The sequence below is a fragment of the Megalobrama amblycephala genome, linkage group LG9 (genome assembly GCF_018812025.1).
Source record: "Megalobrama amblycephala isolate DHTTF-2021 linkage group LG9, ASM1881202v1, whole genome shotgun sequence".
NCBI classification, from domain to species: Eukaryota; Metazoa; Chordata; class Actinopteri; order Cypriniformes; family Xenocyprididae; genus Megalobrama; species Megalobrama amblycephala.
Genome location: NC_063052.1, coordinates 1251845 through 1269961, shown reverse-complemented (window position 1 = coordinate 1269961; position 18117 = coordinate 1251845). Strand labels below are relative to the sequence as shown.

At 33.7% G+C, this 18117-nt stretch overlaps 2 protein-coding genes across 3 annotated transcripts; one reads left to right on the top strand and one right to left on the bottom strand.

Annotated features, from left to right (window-relative positions):
- Positions 1 to 966: 966 nt before the first annotated feature.
- polr3gla (RNA polymerase III subunit GL a) lies at positions 967 to 8442 on the bottom strand. Its single transcript, XM_048201109.1, has 8 exons — positions 8286 to 8442; positions 8020 to 8147; positions 6762 to 6891; positions 6467 to 6535; positions 5225 to 5281; positions 5025 to 5101; positions 2173 to 2298; positions 967 to 1547 (listed from the first exon to the last, which is right to left on the bottom strand). Exons 2-8 carry the CDS (start codon positions 8137 to 8139, stop codon positions 1461 to 1463), a joined length of 666 nt encoding a protein of 221 aa, XP_048057066.1. The 5' UTR covers positions 8140 to 8147; positions 8286 to 8442; the 3' UTR covers positions 967 to 1460.
- Positions 8443 to 8579: 137 nt separating this feature from the next.
- si:dkeyp-92c9.4 (mucin-1) lies at positions 8580 to 17348 on the top strand. 2 transcript variants are annotated; one of them, XM_048201108.1, is made up of 8 exons: positions 8580 to 9424; positions 12155 to 12336; positions 12476 to 12549; positions 12725 to 12873; positions 13264 to 13424; positions 14579 to 14734; positions 15049 to 15124; positions 16564 to 17348. In XM_048201108.1, exons 1-7 carry the CDS (start codon positions 9418 to 9420, stop codon positions 15097 to 15099), a joined length of 780 nt encoding a protein of 259 aa, XP_048057065.1. In that variant the 5' UTR covers positions 8580 to 9417; the 3' UTR covers positions 15100 to 15124; positions 16564 to 17348. The 2 variants fall into 2 exon arrangements, with proteins under 2 accessions (XP_048057065.1, XP_048057063.1); XM_048201106.1 differs by lacking the exon at positions 8580 to 9424 and adding an exon at positions 10203 to 10713.
- The last annotated feature ends 769 nt before the right edge of the window (positions 17349 to 18117 follow it).

The following is an 18117-nucleotide window of genomic DNA, read 5'->3' as shown; positions in this document are numbered from 1 at the left end:
CATTAATTACTCACCTTCATGTCATTCCAAACCTGTAAGACCTTTGTTCATCTTCGGAACACAGGTTAAGCTGTTTTTGATGAAATCCGAGAGCTTTCCCATCCCTCATAGAAAGCAACGAAACTACCACTTTTAAGGCCCAGAAAGGTAAAAGGCATCGTTAAAAATAGTCTGCAGTGACCTTGACCCATAAGTACTGTAATTTGACCCACGTATGTTAGACTTAAGTAGACTATCTTTGTAATTTCATAATTTTGTCTTGTCTTTGAAATATGGTTGATGTACTGACAAGCATTTATAGTAAACTAAAATATACTTTAACGTAATTTCTAGTGAAACTTTTATGTCACGGATTTAAATATATTTGTGAAAAGGAGCACATCTGATTTGACACATTGTGAATTGGGTTTAGTGTTAGAGGGCAACTGATATTTTTCAACAAGTTTTGTTAGCTTAATTGCTAGCACTGCAAAATGTTGCAACATAAGTTTGTCATGGTGCAATAAAACAAGATGAATAGAATCGTTGTGCTGAACACACGCCAAAGCATGCATTTGAAAACTGCAGAATGCAATACATGGGGAAGTTAAAGCTCTACAATCAGGTGACGCTATTCTAAGAGCTCATAATATTGTTTATAGACTGAAGGGAAATATCGCCATCTGCCGGCTGCCAGATGATGATGTTTGAATGACGTTTCTCGACGTTTCTCCCATCTAGCTCCCATGAAAATGTCATAATTTACTCATATTCAAGTCATAACAAACCCACGTGGCTTTCTTTCTTCTGTGGAACACAAAAGAAGTCATTTTGTAAGAATGTCCACCCTTAGCCACTCATTATCATATAATGGAAATGAATAAAGACTAGGTCTGTCAAACTCCAGAATAAAAAAGCATCATAAAAAGTAACACATATGATTTTGTCACACACTTAAAACAACAAAAAAGAAACTTAACACAGATGAAGTTTCTCTTATACAGTTGTAATTTGCAATTCAAGGCATTTTCAGGTGTAAACATGAGATGCATTAAATATGCAGACTGGTCTGAACGGTCTGTAGTGTCCTCTCCTATATGGCAAAAAGGAATGATGGCTTCTGTGTGTCCCCTTTTTAAGCAGAGCTTTCCAATTACAATACTTAAACTGAAATCAAAAGCACAATTAAAAGTCTTTCAGTAACATTCCAGCACACTGTTAGAATAGCAGCAGTATCTGTCGATCAAGCCATTTGCGTAAAGCAGCTGAGAAACCACAGAACAGCATCTCAATAGCAGCACTGACTCTCTGATCTTAAAAACATTAGTCATTAAATTAAATTCAGTCACTTGTCATGATCTGATTCAGTATGTTTCAAGTTGAAATTAAGACACTTCTTGAAATACATACTTTCACTCTCACTCATAGAAATATGCATCCCCAGTGATAAGAACTTCAGATAAAAATCCTCTTAAAATACATTAGTAGACAGCTTCATCCATATTGTCATCACTATCTGCTCCAAAATCCTCTCCGTTGTCAAAGTAAGACATGATGTAGTCTGTCTCCTGAAACACAGTACACATATTCTGCTGTTAAAAATGCTTTACTAGGACCCTTTCTAGGATATTTAGAGAGATAGTTTGCAGAAAAAACGACAATTTTGCCACCCTTCACCATATGACTTTCTTTGCTATGTGAGCCACAAATGAATATACTCTGCATAATGCTTAAAGCTGCTGTCTGCGATTTTTGGCCCTCTAGCGGTTAATAAACAGAACTGCACGCGTCTTGCGGAAGAACATTGTAGCCGGATGGAGAGTCACGCAGTTACTCTGATACTCTGCGGCGAGTCCTACCAGTCCGGTCTGAAATAGTCCGAATATAAACACTTATTATAAGTGTACCATAATGATTCAGGATAAGACAAAAACACGGTTTGGAAAATGGATTCATGTTGTATATTCTCATTATATAATTTCTGTAAATTTTTAACACAAAAAAGTTGCGTACTGCAGCTTTAAGCAACCTTTTTCCATGCAATGATAATAAACAGTGATTTTGCAAAGTGTCTCTATCAAACAAAAGAAAGAAAGAAAGAAAGAAAGAAAGAAAGAAAGAAAGAAAGAAAGAAAGAAAGAAGTCACATGGATAAATGACAGTGCCACAAAGATTGATGTAAAAAATTCTTACATCTTCAACCTCCTCTTCATCATAATCTTCATCTACATCTGGCTCCTCCTCCTCCTGATTCTGTTTCTTCTTCTCCTCTTCCTCCTCTTCTTCAGAATGATGCTCTTGTTCTCTTTTCTCAAGTGTCTACAGGGAGTGCAGAATTATTAGGCAAGTTGATTTTCTGATCATATTTTTTTCCCAAGCACATTTTACCAATTCCAATCCACATCAATCTTAATAACTACTATTAATATTGTTTTTAATCATTTATAAGTGATATATAATTGTTCATGAAGGCTGGAAATGAAAAATGCCTTATATTCAGGTGTGCAGAATTATTAGGCAAGTTTTCTTTTACAGGCAAAATGAGCCAAAAAAGAGATTTAACTCAGACTGAAAAGTCAAAAATTATTAAATACTCATGAGAAGGACGCAATACTAATGCAATACTAGAAATTGCAAAGTTAAAGCATGACCAAGGGACAGCAAAATGCTCATTGGGTCAGCGGGGTCAGACAAAAACAGGTGGAAAAGAAAAGACACATGTTAACTGCAAAATAATTAAGAATTAAGGTGAAGAATTAAGTGTGAAACCATCAGGAACCCTTTAGTCTCCAGCGCCACCATTTTCCAGAACTGCAACCTACCTGGAGTCTCCAGAAGTGCAAGGTCTCAGGATCTCAGAGACTTAGGTTAGCTAAAGAATCCTAAAAAATGACCTGCACTTGATAAGAATCACAAGCTGAAGTGTTATAAAATACATGAAGACTGGGTTTTAATAGGGCTTATAGACAGACAGCTTGAGAATGACTCCTGATGGACCAGCACCACATCCTCTTGTACCACTGTTTGAAGAATTTATCCAGAATCTGGCAGTAAGGTGTTTGAGTTCACTTTTAGTCCATCTCTTATCCTGAAATGTCTGTCTTGCAGAGATGGACTAAAAATGATCTTCCAAAACTTACTGCCAGATTCTGGAAGATAAATTCTTCAAACAGTGGTACAAGAGGATGTGGTGCTGGTCCTTCAGGAGTCACTCTCAAGCTGTCTGTTTATAAGGCCTATAAAAACCCAGTCTTCATGTATTTTATAACACTTCAGCTTGTGATTCTTATCAAGTGCGGGTCATTTTTTAGGATTCTTTAGCTAACCTAAGTCTCTGAGATCCTGAGACCTTGCACTTCTGGAGACTCCAGGTAGGTTGCAGTTCTGGAAAATGGTGGCGCTGGAGACTAAAGGGTTCCTGATGGTTTCACACATAATTCTTAATTATTTTGCAGTTAACATGTGTCTTTTCTTTTCCACCTGTTTTTGTCTGACCCCGCTGACCCAATGAGCATTTTGCTGTCCCTTGGTCATGCTTTAACTTTGCAATTTCTAGTATTGCATTAGTATTGCGTCCTTCTCATGAGTATTTAATAATTTTTGACTTTTCAGTCTGAGTTAAATCTCTTTTTTTGGCTCATTTTGCCTGTAAAAGAAAACTTGCCTAATAATTCTGCACACCTGAATATAAGGCATTTTTCATTTCCAGCCTTCATGAACAATTATATATCACTTATAAATGATTAAAAACAATATTAATAGTAGTTATTAAGATTGATGTGGATTGGAATTGGTAAAATGTGCTTGGGAAAAAAATATGATCAGAAAATCAACTTGCCTAATAATTCTGCACTCCCTGTAAATGTCATTTCATAAAATGAACATTACTAAAGTGCTGTATACACAGATTAAAGGTGCCCTAGAATTAAAAATTGAATTTACCTTGGCATAGTTGAATAACAAGAGTTCAGTACATGGAAATGACATACAGTGAGTCTCAAACACCATTGTTTCCTCCTTCTTATATAAATCTCATTTGTTTAAAAGACCTCCAAAAAAGGTTACATAACAGTCGGGGTGTACGCCCCCAATATTTGCATATGCCAGCCCATGATCGAGGCATTACACAAGGGCAGCCAGTATTAACGTCTGAATGTGCACAGCTGAATCAACAGACTAGGTAAGCAAGCAAGGAAAACAGCGAAAAATGGCAGATGGAGCAATAATAACTGACATGATCCATGATAAATTGATATTTTTAGTGATATTTGTAAACTGTCTTTCTAAATGTTTCGTTAGCATGTTGCTAATGTACTGTTAAATGTGCTTAAAATTACCATCGTTTCTTACTGTATTCACAGAGACAAGAGCCGTCGTTATTTTCATTATTAAACACTTGCAGTCTGTATAATTCATAAGCACAACTTCATTATTTATAAATCTCTCCAACAGTGTAGCATTAGCCGTTAGCCACGGAGCATAGCCTCAAACTCATTCAGAATAAAATTTAAATAAATACAATGCTCACATAATCCGACGCATGCATGCAGTATGCATGACGAACACTTTGTAAAGATCCATTTTGAGGGTTATATTAGCTGTGTAAACTTTGTTTATGCACTATTTAAGGCAAGCGCGAGCTCCGGGGGTGGAGAGCGCGCAATTTAAAGGGGCCGCAGCCTGAATCGGCACATTTCTAATTATGCCCCAAAATAGGCAGTTAAAAAAATTAATAAAAAAAAACCTATGGGGTATTTTGAGCTGAAACTTCACAGACACATTCAGGGGACACCTTAGATATTACATCTTGTAAAAAAAACATTCGATGGCACCTTTAAAAACAGGTAATGAGGAGAAAGCAAATGGGTATTTTCTTTTGTTAAAGTATGTCAGTGTGAGTTTCAGAATATTTTGTGTTTCTATTTAAAGTTTTCAGTTAGGTCAATCTGCTTTTTCAATTTATTTGAATGTCCAAGCATGTTTAAAACATCTTATACGCAGTTAATGCAACATAACAAAATATTATGGCTTCTGTGAACTCATACCTCTAGTTTTTGGAGAACCTCTTCTTTGCCAGCAGCTACTTTTGGTTTTCGCTGAAGTAGTGGCTTAGCACCTGTGACTATGGAACAAAGGTATTAAAAAAAACATGATTTACTCATATTTTAACATGTATTGGTTGTACATTTAGTACATTAGACTGTGAACCTACACACATGGTAATAATAATAATAGAGTTTCTTACGTGTTTTTCGGGGTTTCCGTACTTTAATACAAAGCTCTTTTGGCAGTCTGCTCCAGTCTGAAATGAAATCAAATATGTTTAGAGAGACCTGACTTTCACATTTTCTTGACTATAATATGTAATAAGTCAGTTGTAACACAATTAATAAAGAAGATTACCTCTACAATGGTACATAGAGTTCTCGCATCTTTTGACCAATTAATTCATGCTGAACAAGTTTTCTTAAAAATAATTACATTAAAAATAAAATTCTAAAAAGATTAATAGTAAATGAATTTAATAAAGAACTTCCACGCTACCATTCAAAGTCTGTGGTAAGATTTTTTAAATGTTTTTGAAATACATCTCTTATACTCACAAAGACTAAATTTATTTGATTAAAAATACAGTAAAACAGTAATATGAAATTTAAAATAACTGTTCTATTTGAATACATTTTAAAATATAATTTATTCCTGTGATGTTAAAGCTGAATTTTCAGCATCATTACTCTAACATTAGTCTTCAGTGTCACATGATCCTTCAGAAATCATTCTAATATGCTGATTTGCTGCTCATGAAACATTTTTATTATCAATGATGAAAAACGTGCTGCTTAATATTTTTGTGGAAACAGTGATACGTGATTCTTTTATGTATAGAAAGTTTAAAAGAACATTTATTTGAAATAGAAATCTTTTGTGACATTATAAATGTCTTTTACTGTCACTTTTGATCAATGGTCTGTTGCGACATCACCTATCTGACAAAAAGGAATGATGTCATCTGTGACTTTATGCATCCTTGCTGAATAAAAAGCCAGATACCAGTCCTTGGAATTCACAGCTTTAAAGGGATAGTTCACCCAAAAATGAAAATTCTGTCATCATGTACTCACCCTCAAGTTGTTCTAAACCTGTATAAGTTTCTCGCCCCCATTGACTACCATAGTATTTTTTTCCTACTATGGTAGTCAATGGGAGGTGAGATCTTCTTTGTTACAAACATTCTTCCAAATATCTTCCTTTGTGTTCAGCAGAACAAGAAATGTATACAGGTTTGGAACAACTTGAGGGTGAGAAAATGATGACAGAATTTTCATTTTGGGGTGAACTATCCCTTTAAATATTATATATTTAAATTACAAAGAGACAAAAAGCATCCTAGGACCTAAATGGAGTGGAGGTTTCAACTCCCAGATTTCAGGTTTCTATGTTTGACTGTTGAATTTCCTCTGCTTTATCATCTACTATTGTGTCTCACCTGGACTCCATTCAATTGTGTTGTTCTTCGGCTCACCATTTTGGTATTTATCAGAGTAACGCGCCACATCTAAAAAAGAAGACAATAAAGAGCCGTTCAAACCTGATTTTCGACCATCCATGCCTGATGGGTCGTCGGCTTTAAATAATTCTGTGATTGCCCACAGTTCAAATGCAAATCCAGATACTGCATGACCTCATTCTCTAAGTCATGTTGGATCTTTATCCTTTGTGCTCAGAATTGTCCACTCTCAGTGTGCTCAGTACTGCCCACATGTTGCCTCAGCCCATCTTACCTGTCTTTGTTCTGGCTTCTCTTATGTGGAATGGCAGATTCTTGCTGGAGGCTCTCAGCTCCTGTTTAAGAGCGAGCATATAGTCCACCTCTTCTCCTGTAGTCAGAGGCACTGGCCTAAATTGCATAGGCTGAAAGAACAAATTAAATTAAAACAAATGTTACATACAGCGGCATACATACATACATTCTAATGCCATTGCATTAGAAACAAAATCTCAAACAAAACAAAAGCTTTTCTTAGAACAAGAATCAGTAATAAGACATTTATAACATTTATACACATAGCAATATATGTGTAATAACAACCATTGTAGTTAGATGTAAAAAAATAGGTTACACTTTATTTTAAGGTGTCATTGTTACAGTATAATTATATATTTATGTACTGGGTAATATAAATTAACAACATGTACTTACTATAGGGTTACGGTAGGATTAGGGTTTGGTTGAGGGTTATTTGCATGTACCTGTAATTATGCATAATTACTATGGTAAATACATGTAACGTATGTAACAAGGACACTGTAAATTAAAGTGTTACCAAAATTATTGTAAATTTAACTGTATAAAATGCTACAGTAATAACCTGCTAATTGGTTAAAAGTAAGTGCCCTATACGAAAAAACTGTAATAGATCTAACCTTGCATTTCATGTAATTTTACAGTAAAATACCATTTTTGGAAGTAAAAAAAGACAAAGTCATCTTATAAAGATTTCACATTTCCAGAATTCCCTGTAACACTTCACAATTGATGATTTTTCATTTTAATAATTATATTTCTTAGTTTTTTTTTTATCAGTTATGTAAAATAGGGTTTTATATTATCAGTTATGTACAATAGGGTTTTATATCATATCATATGTTGTTAAATTAATGTTTATTGCATTATTTTAGTGACTCTGTGATACTATGATGATGTTTTTGTATTTGTGTGCATGATCCTGCATAAAAAAAGCTACTTGTGATAAACTTTGATTCATCATGTGTTTTCTCTTTTTTATGGTGGTTGTCAGTATATTTTAAAGGTACAAAACATATTTTAGAAGCAGCGTGGCCCTACTAATTCTATTTTATATAATTTTTGTTGTTGTTGTTGAAAATCACAGTTATTTACATGTTTACATATTGTACAGGTTGTTCTGTAAATGTTTAAACCACAGCTGCCAGGATTTGTTTCCTGTAAAAATGACAGGATGTTTTTTTTTTAGAGTATATTACAATGTAAAGACACTTGAATAACCATTAAACACTTACAGGAAAAAGAGGAGAAGGTGTATGTGTAGATTGGGGTAAAGAATCTCCCCTTCCAAAACCCAGTGCGTCCACACTGAAGGTAAACTGGCTTCTTCCACGACCTTTGCTCCTACCTGCCATGACTGTACCTGTAAAGTCAACACATGTATATAACTAGCCAATAGCAATAAAAACAGTCATTAGCTATGATGAAACCTGCAATATATAACCACAAGGATGACTTTATTTGAAGCAGTAATTTTTAGAATAGTCACTGAATAGCTTACCTTAAAAATGTGTTTCAGGATCAGTTCCCAGTAAATATGTGCACAGATCAACAGCTGCCTCCTGAATGTAGAGCCATGTGTAAGGCACAGTCATTAGGGGCCTACTTGAACACGTGGGTAGTTGTGTTTACATCCGGCACATGTAGACATGTGGTCCGTCTCAATTTACAGTCCAACCGGAAAGACTCCTAGGGTGAAGAGTTCCTAGCGCTGACAGCATGCATTGATATTACAACTGACTGTTATTAAGAGGATATAACAACATATCTTAATGGTGTTGTAAACTATTTTAGAATACACGTAATATTCTATAGTCTTTGGTTAAGATTACAAGATATTTTATTTTACCATTTTATATAGATTAATGGTCGCAGGTTTTTTCACAAGTACTAATTCTGGTAGATTTAGGTGTCATAATAGATTTAAACGATTATATTTGTTTTGTGAATAAATGTCTGTGGTGCATTAGAGTTTTTCACAATTGCTACACAACACTAAACCCCATTCTCTGAACCATATTTGTCGAATAAATCACTCGTTCTGCAAAACCTTAAATAAGTTCAGGCAGTTTCTCTAACCATTTTCAAATCTCATGCACTCTTTTTGCAAAAGTCTAATCCTTTAAAACTTTTTTTTATGTAGAGTCTAATGAATGCTCTGTAGTGTTTATATATTGACTGGCTGTGTGTGTATGATGTAAATAAAGAATTGTTTGATTTTAAATACAGGTAAAATGGTTTTGAAGCCAGAAGGGTCAGGGGTTTTGTGAATGTAGTTTGAAGTTTTGGTTTTGTGTTTATTGTTGTGCGAAAATGGGTGAAGGTTTCAAGAAATGTGTCTTTGCAATTGTGAAAAACTGTAAAGACAAAAACGTCGTGAGATTTGAAGGTGCCTTTCTGAGAGTGTCGAGCGCCCCCTGGAGGAGAAGAACTAGGCTTATGTGTCACTTAGGAAACATATGTTCAATATTATGTTTATTCCAGAAGGTGGCGGAATGGTTGTATCTACTTGCATGATTTCACATCACTGAAACTGGCAGAGGAATCTGGCATTTCCAGCAACAAGAAATGTCGCTTTGTTATAGCTGTATGTAAGAAATTAATTTTGTTAAAGTAAGGTGGAAACTTGAGTTATGGAAGGTAAGTACAGTCTTGACATACATTTCCCCCCAATGAACCACCAAAATAAAGGCAGAGAATTACATAAGCATCGAAAGTTCTTTCCTTAAACTATGTACCGTATATAGTTGTAAAATTTAGTAAATTCAATTAAACAAACTGACAAGACAAGAGGTTACTGAATAATAAAGGCAGAATACAACTGAAAGATGAGGGCATTTTTCATAAAAGTCAAGTCAGGGAAAGATTCATATGTTGTTATTTGATTTTTTGTTGATTTGCATGTTAACTTGTACAATTTTGCAACTGAAATCCAGTTTAAATTCTGCTGAAAGGTCTATAATATAGGTAACACTTTACAATAAGTTTCATTAGTTAACATTAGTTAACTACATTAGTTAACATGAACTAATAATGAACTGCACTTATTAATTTTTGTTAATGTTAATTTCAATATTTACTAATATATTAATTCATTAGTTCATGTTAGTTAATAGCCTACATGAACTAATGTTTAACTAATGAACCTTACTGTAAAGTGTTATCATAATAATATATGTAAATTTAGCCCCCCCCCCAACGTTTAAATTATTTCATTATATTATTATAATTATTATATTATACTAATTATAATTATCATTTTTGTCTTTTTTATTATTCTCACATATCTCACATATATCAGTATAAATCTAATTCTTAATCATGCCTCACCACAAGATTTTTACCATGCCAGAAATATATTTTGTGTCATAAGGAGGTCTAAAAAGCCCCCCAAAACCAGTTTTCTCTTGTTTGCAATATGTTTCCATGACAACACATCCTGTGCAGTGAGGTAGCATGTGTATCCCTCTCCATAAGGTGCAGCAGACCATTGTCAGACGCATTAACCCCTGGTTAAACAGTCAAGTTATACAATTTTGACGCAAGCATTATTTCACTGTAGTGTAGTGCGTGCAGGTCAAACAAAATGGCTTTGTCGGAGGTCCATGGATCTCACTGAAGAACAATGAAAAAGAGGATATGAGCAAAACAAAACAATTGAGATGATTCATCATCTGTTACTAACTTTAGGTCCAATAAAGCCACGCCTCTATCCACGATTGATTGATTGGCAGTCTTTCTCTGGATAAAAACTTTGCAAATAAAAGATTATACTTCAGTTACCATCAGTACCACTCTACACAAGACACTCTAGAGGAATACTTCAACATCCAGTGAATTTTAATCCAGTTCCAGTTTCTTCAGGATGAGGCACATTGAGTTGCATTACACTGGGGCAGTATTGTTCTTCCTGCTGTTTTCCGCAACAGGTACGCTAAAACTTTAACATTTGATGAAATATCTTCAAAATATCACTTTAGAAATTCATGTGAACAACTGTTATGGTAACTCACTTTCTCGTTTTTATTTCATTCATTGACTCCCACAATCAGCTTGTAGAAGTCATATTACTTTAATAGATTTGTATCCATTCTTTTTTTTGTAGGTGAGAAAGAATATGCTTTATTGCTTATATTATGAGGGAAAAAACTCTTTTTGATAAACCCCTGACAGCAACATAGTGTCAGCCCAGATCTGGCCCACATCTGGTCCGCATGTAATCCACATGTACCAGATATGGGCTGGATCTGGGCCACACTATGTTGCTGTCAGGGACACAGATTATACTTTGTAAAGTCAATGAATCAACACAAATCAAGAAGAAAAAAAAACATGCCAGTAAGAAAAATGTGCTAAAATATTTTTAAAATGCCGGCACATTTGGAAAATATCAATAATGTGTTTTTGAAAAAAAAAAAACCTTTTTTTTTTTGTAATATAAAAGATATAAAATATTATATGCTATTTATAAAATGTCTGCTCTAAATACATTTTTGATACACTTAAAATAATATATAATATGCCCAATTTGCAACTAGTATCAGTCTTGAATATTTAATGAAACACCTTTTCCCTCTGCATGGAGATCAACACTTTTTTTATTCGTAAATAAACTATTAACACACAGCAAAATCTCCAGAGTTAAATCAACTCTGCTCAGAGTACATATGATCCCTCTCTAAATAGTGTTAAAATAACACTAAAGCAGAGTTAAAGTTAATGAGATAATTAAGTTAATTAATAATTAATTAAATAATGGTTGTGCATTATTGATGAACACCTGCTGTTAACAAGCAGAATCACTGAAGAAAAGAGAAACACAAGAACTACAACTGACTTCAGTCACAGCCTTATTAATTGCTTAATTATCTCATTAACTTTAATTCTGCTTCAGTGTTACTTTAACACTATTTAGAGAGGGACCATATGTACTCTGAGCAGAGTTGATTTAACTCTGGAGATTTTACTGTGCATAATGTAATTGGAGTTAACATTAGCAAATCATTTTTAATTTAAATGTCCTGACATTGACAAAAGCTGAATAATGACTATTTTGAGGAAAAATACACAGCCACAAAACATAAAAGGCACAAAAGCTGTCACTGCTATCAAAAGGTGCACATTTGTACCTAAAGAGTGCATATTAGTTCTTCAAAAGTACATATTGACTATATATTAGTACCTAAATGGTACATATTAGAACCTTTTTAAAGGGTACCATCCCAGTGACAGCTTTTGAACCATTTTCTTTTTCTGAGAGTGGCATAAATAGACCTCTTCAGTAGAAAAATGACATAAATAAATTCTATATGTAGTTTTATATATATATGGCAATCAACATGGCAATGAATAAGCTTATTTCTTTTGTAGGTGCTCAGCCCTTGAGCATTTTAAAAATTGTTGAGGGTCTCCAGTCAGCCACACAGACCTACCCTATACCCCTTTACTCATTTTCCCTCTGCATGGAGATCACCAACCGCGTCTTCAATGACTCCCTCCTTAACAAAAACTCGCCGGAGTACAAGCGGATGTATGCCGAGGTTTCTGGAGTTGTAAGTGTTTTCTGTGATTTATCAATGAATAGATGTCAGTACTCATTTTACACAATAGCAACAACATTTTAAGTAGCTACATGTAAATTGCTGTTGACCCTAGAGAGATCTGTAAACATGATCTTGTTGACCTTCACAGTTGGACACGGCCTTTAATTGCTCTGACTGTGACACGAGAGAAACTTACAGAGGTGTGTCAAATATGCAGTTCAGGTAAACCTCATTTGATTCTTTTTCTAAAGATGTTTGTCAGTTGGTCCTAAATTAAATGACACTTTAAAGAGAATATTATTTCCTTGCTTAAGTGTACTTCTTTTTCACAAGGGTGATATTACTGCATTATATATTACAGTCAATTTGCAAAATGTTGTTTCTTGTTTGATTACAGGGGCGAGCCTATGATGGCGAATTGTACCATTCAGTTTCAGACCGCTTTTATCAACCATGTTGTGATCAAATATTTGTTCCTGAGAGCCATAGATAATAATAATAAAACTCAAATAAATGGTCTTGCACTCAACAGAGAGTACACTGCTGGTAAGTATTCATCAGGGTCAGACAAAATTAAGAATTTATGAACTGGCTTTTGATTTATCACTATCAGTGTGAATTTGAATTAAACTGGCCACACCCACACTTAACAGAGTCACAGGCTGTGTCCGAAATCGCATACTCTCTTGAGTAGGTACTTATTTTGATTAAGTAATTACCGCTAAGTTATGAGCGTGTTATAAACGTGTGAATGAAATCTGGATGTACTACATTCACCATGTTGTCATGATCATGTGACCTACCAGTGTCAGTATGCGATTTCGAATGCAGTTTCATGGTGGTAACTACATTTTGAAGACTGTGTGAAACTAGAGGCTGAAAGGCTGTGAAACTAAGTTAATTCAAAATATATATATACACTTTTTTTAAATGCAGAAACAGTCACACCTGCCTGGCTCTTTGAAAAAGCCACAACTCCTGTGGATACAGCAGCTCCCCTTGTAGGAAGCGGTGGGTTTTGGCTTCCTGGTTGGGCCATTGCATTGCTGGTGTTAGCATGCATCATCATTCTGCTTCTCCTCATCCTCCTCCTACTGGTAAAATGTAACATTTACACTTTGCTTTAGAAACTCACAAGTTTCACAAAGTACTCTTTGTGATTTAAAAGTATATTGTTAAGAAAGTGTACTTGCAGATAATATAATATTACTAAAACAAAAGGCTGTTGAAAAAGAGAACACATTTTTATAATAGACTTAACACACTTAAAAAAGTGCACTTTGTAATGTGAAATTAAAATGAAAAGTTTTACTGTAAAGCACATCTTAATTAATTGTTTTTTAAAACTACACTTATTTGACTAGCATACTAAAGCACATAAAGTACTTGATTATAATCTTAACTATTCAATATTACATTTAACGTTAATATATTTTAACTGTACTAAATTGCAAGTTCATTAATGTGTAATCATTTCTATTACGTACATTATATTATAAATTATGTATATTTAAATACAAGTTTCAATAGAAATGACATTAAAGTGTATTTTAAATGCTTGTCAGTACATTTGTCAGTACACTTTAACCATATTTCAAAGATAATAGAAGCAATTATGAAATTGCTTATAAAGATTAAGTACTTAAGTGGGTCAAAAAGCACTCTTAGGTTCACCTAAATGCATTTAAAATAATTTTAAACTACAATACATTTTCATTTAACTGTAAATAACAAGCAATTACCAGTCATAAGTCACACATGTATATTTGTAGCAAAAGCCACATTGTAAGGGTCAAAATGATCAATTTTTCTTTTGTGCCAAAAATCATTAGGATATTAAGTAATGATAATGTTCCATGAAGATCTTTTGTAAATTTCCTACGTAAATATATTAAAAAAAAATCTTTTTGTGAGTGGATATGCATTGCTATGGACTTCATTTGGACAACTTTAAAGGCGATTTTATCAATATTTTGATTTTTTTGCACCCTCAGATTCCAGATCTTGGCCAAATATTGTCCTGTCCTAACAAACCATACATCAATGGAAAGTTTATTCAGCTATATTTATTATGATATATAAATCTCAATTTCCAAAAAATTGACCCTTATGAAAATATACCCTTATAGGGTCACATATAACCTTAGACTTATTTCCGTACTTCAAATTCTTTATCATAAATTAAGAGTAATAACAGGAAAAAAGTTCCTCATGTAAATGCTATAGTAAAATACCTCATTTCCATCTCCAGATGTGCTGTTGGTGCTGTAGAAGAAGAGACAAAAAGGAAGAAACAACCACCATAATAGAACATGCACCTTATCAGAGGACATCTTTCAAAGAACATCTTGCCAATCCCACATATATGCCACACACACCTGAGAAAAGCCCAAACTACCCAGTCCTGGTAAGAACATCTCTAACAAACATCTAATTTCTTATGGCTGAAATATGTTAAAAAAAATCTGTTGAGAAATTTTTTCACACACACCACTATCTTAAAAACGTTTAGTTTACATCAGCATAAGACAATGTGATTCAGAGTTTCAAACATAAATAAACTTTTAATCTATGAATTGCGCAATTTGAAAACTTGGAACTGTATTGACTTATTCAATAAATGAAACAATGAATATTCAGAATTACATAATATGTTTATGATTCTATTATTATAGCTGTCAGACATAATCTCTTATAAATGCTATATCGTTTCTTCAACAGGGAGGGCCGGAACAGCATGCAGGGATGTACACGATGAACCCTCAGAGATGATAACCACAACACCACTATAAGAGAGGTAAAAATCAATAAACTTCTGCAGACAACATTTTAGACATCTATAAGTTATAAATATACAAGTTAATGTAAGTTATATTACAGCTTTAGGCATATAACCCCTGCATATCAACAAAATGAGAAACAATACTTTAATAACAACAGCATTATTATTATTATTATTATTATTAAAAATTAAAATTCACATTTTCTCAAGCTGGTCTCAGAAACCAAGGGTGAGGTTTGGAGTGACTAACAGGTTTGCCTATGATGGAGGCTTATATGAAAATGCGTAGTTGCTGGGAGAGCAGATCTATTCAATATGAACAAAGAGAAACTAGCAACACAATGCAGATTAAGTACATAAACTGGGTTAGTTAACATGAGGTGAAGCCCTCCATTCAATGAACTGTTTACCATTGTGACCATAATGCTTGCACAATATGGTAACACAAATATGGGGTTTAATGCTAGTAAATATATTCCATAAAGCTAGCATTGAATTAGGATTAAACTCAATGTATGCTGTTCTTTTACATGCGATTAATATGTTACTGCAGTGTCAAATAATGAATGGGAGTGATTTACAGCTATCGCTGGGAAAAGCTTCATGCTGGTAATTACAGATTTCTGAGTAAAGTGGAAAGTAATTATTTGAGGTTATTTAAATTGTTTGAGATTATTTAGCTTTAATTAACAAATACTGATTTTTTAAAGGGATAGTTCACCCAAAAATGAAAACTCTGTCATCATTTACTCACCCTCAAGTTGTTCCAAACATGTATGAGTTTCTTTCTTCTGCTGAACATAAAGGAAGATGTTTTGAAGAAAGGCTGCTTTGGGGCACCATTGCCTTCCAAAAATACTATGGAAGTCAATGGTGCCCCAGAACTGTTCAGTTTCCCATTTTCTTCAAAATATCTTCCTTTATGTTCAGCATATGAAAGAAATGTATACAGGTATGGAACAACTTGAGGGTGAGTATGACAGAATTTTCATTTTTGGGTGAACTATCCCTTTAAAAGTGTGTCTATATGAATAAATCCATCCATTGTCCAAACTGCTTGTTCTCCGTAGGATCACAGTGAACAATAAACGAAAAAAATAATTAAACTGATGAGTCATACTCATCAGTGCATTTACAATATAATACACTAAAATAATAAGTCAGGGAGTGGATTAAGCTATTACAACTCACCCTTCACATTTTATTTACATTGCTATAATTCACATAGTTTACAATACTAAACCTACTACTACATCTGTAGTAGTGCTTCTCTGACATGATTTATCATATTGTTAACATTAAACACTGAAAATAATAAAACTTAAACAGCATTGGTATTTAGTGAAACACTGACAACCTTCTGAGAAATATTTCAGGAAAACTGACATCACATGTCGAGATCTGTTGCATTGGCGTAATAAATACTAACGCAAATAATGTGGTTTTTGTTTCAGAGCCATGAAGTAACTGATGCTATGAAGGTTCAGGACGGGAAAGCGGTTTCTCTCGTAGAAGATGCTGGTTTCTTCAAAAAGACTCTAGAAATGTGGACTTGTCATCATTACCATATGTAATATAAGTATTATAACCAATTTTAACAGAGGATGTAACTTTATTTATTCTGGACTATTTATGTCACACAGATATGGGGATTTGGGTCTGTGAACTTTTGCATCTCTAACTCAGTATAACATACCAGGGTTAGTTGTCACACTTTTTAGGAGGTACCTGGGATGATCATATTTGGAAATCTAAATGATTGAAACCCTCTGCTATAGGATATTCATTGGCATGCTGATGCAATTTACTCAAACAGTAAAGGAATTATACATATAAAAAAAATAATATATAAAACAGCAATGATGTAAAAAGTTACCCAAAATAATTAGCATTGGTTTGGCCAACAGGAATTGCAATTATGAAATTGTATCAAATAAATCATATGTAAAAAACATGCAACAATCATTTCACTGTGTGACAACTTGCCCCGGTCTCTTTGATATCTTAGACAACAGAAGAAGACTAGTGGTTTGCTTTAATGTATCCCCAGATTACGATGTTATCAATTCATAAACGTCTTTTCATTTGAAATCTGTATTCATGTTATTTGTATGGTGTACATATACAATCATTTACACTTTCTGAGGGAAGAACTGTTGTAATATTTAACGCAGTTTAAAATGTCAACAAAACAATATATTATACAATACAATATACACCAGTTACATAATAAATCAATTCTGCATACAGTTTCTGTTCTTTTGTATTGATTACATAGTTGTGAAGTTCTAAATGTACTCAAATTAAACATTAAATACAATCTTCTGGTTGATTATGCAACACTTATAAACATAGTTATTGGGTTCAGTAGTCTGAGAACAATTATCAATTTCCAATTTAAACCTAAAAAATATCAAAGCTTTAGGGGGAAAGGGCCTTTTTTTATTGAAAATAAATAAAACAGAGAAATGTAAAAATGTAGGATTCATAATCTAGGCCAATAATCAAAGTAAATTTACAACACATCAGGTGTTCTTGCTTCCAAAGCAGCACAAGATGCTCTTTGGATAATTCTTAAATCATGCTGGAGAACATGATCATCTGGTTTCACACAAACTTGTTGATAACATGCAGCTCAAGTGCTGCTGTCATTAAAGCATAAAAGAACATAACCAAGCAACTCATCTTTTAACTCAAATTGTTATAATAACAATATAATTTTAATGTAAAACTGCAACAGAATAATTTTCAGTAGTGGTTTTAGACTTAAAGGATAAGTCCACTTTTAAATACACTTTTCCTGATAAATTTACTCACCCCCATGTCATCCAAGATGTTCATGTCTTTCTTTCGTCAGTCGAAAAGAAATGAAGGTTTTTGATGAAAACATTCCAGGATTATTCTCCTTATAGTGTATTTCAATGGCTACCAACAGATTGAAGGTCAAAATTACAGTTTCAGTGCAGCTTCAAGGGCTTTAAACGATACCAGATGAGTAATAAGGGTCT

Bases quoted from the DNA above. Each gene is read 5' to 3' on its own strand.
- polr3gla (XM_048201109.1), bottom strand. From the start codon at position 8,139: ATGGCAGGTAGGAGCAAAGGTCGTGGAAGAAGCCAGTTTACCTTCAGT. The intron at 6,536-6,761 runs GTAAGATGGGCT...CTTCTTTTTTAG, and splicing joins AGAAGCCAGAACAAAGACAG to ATGTGGCGCGTTACTCTGAT. The intron at 5,282-6,466 runs GTGAGACACAAT...ATTTCATTTCAG, and splicing joins CACAATTGAATGGAGTCCAG to ACTGGAGCAGACTGCCAAAA.
- si:dkeyp-92c9.4 (XM_048201106.1), top strand. From the start codon at position 10,650: ATGAGGCACATTGAGTTGCATTACACTGGGGCAGTATTGTTCTTCCTG. The intron at 10,714-12,154 runs GTACGCTAAAAC...TTTCTTTTGTAG, and splicing joins CCTGCTGTTTTCCGCAACAG to GTGCTCAGCCCTTGAGCATT. The intron at 13,425-14,578 runs GTAAAATGTAAC...TTCCATCTCCAG, and splicing joins TCCTCATCCTCCTCCTACTG to ATGTGCTGTTGGTGCTGTAG.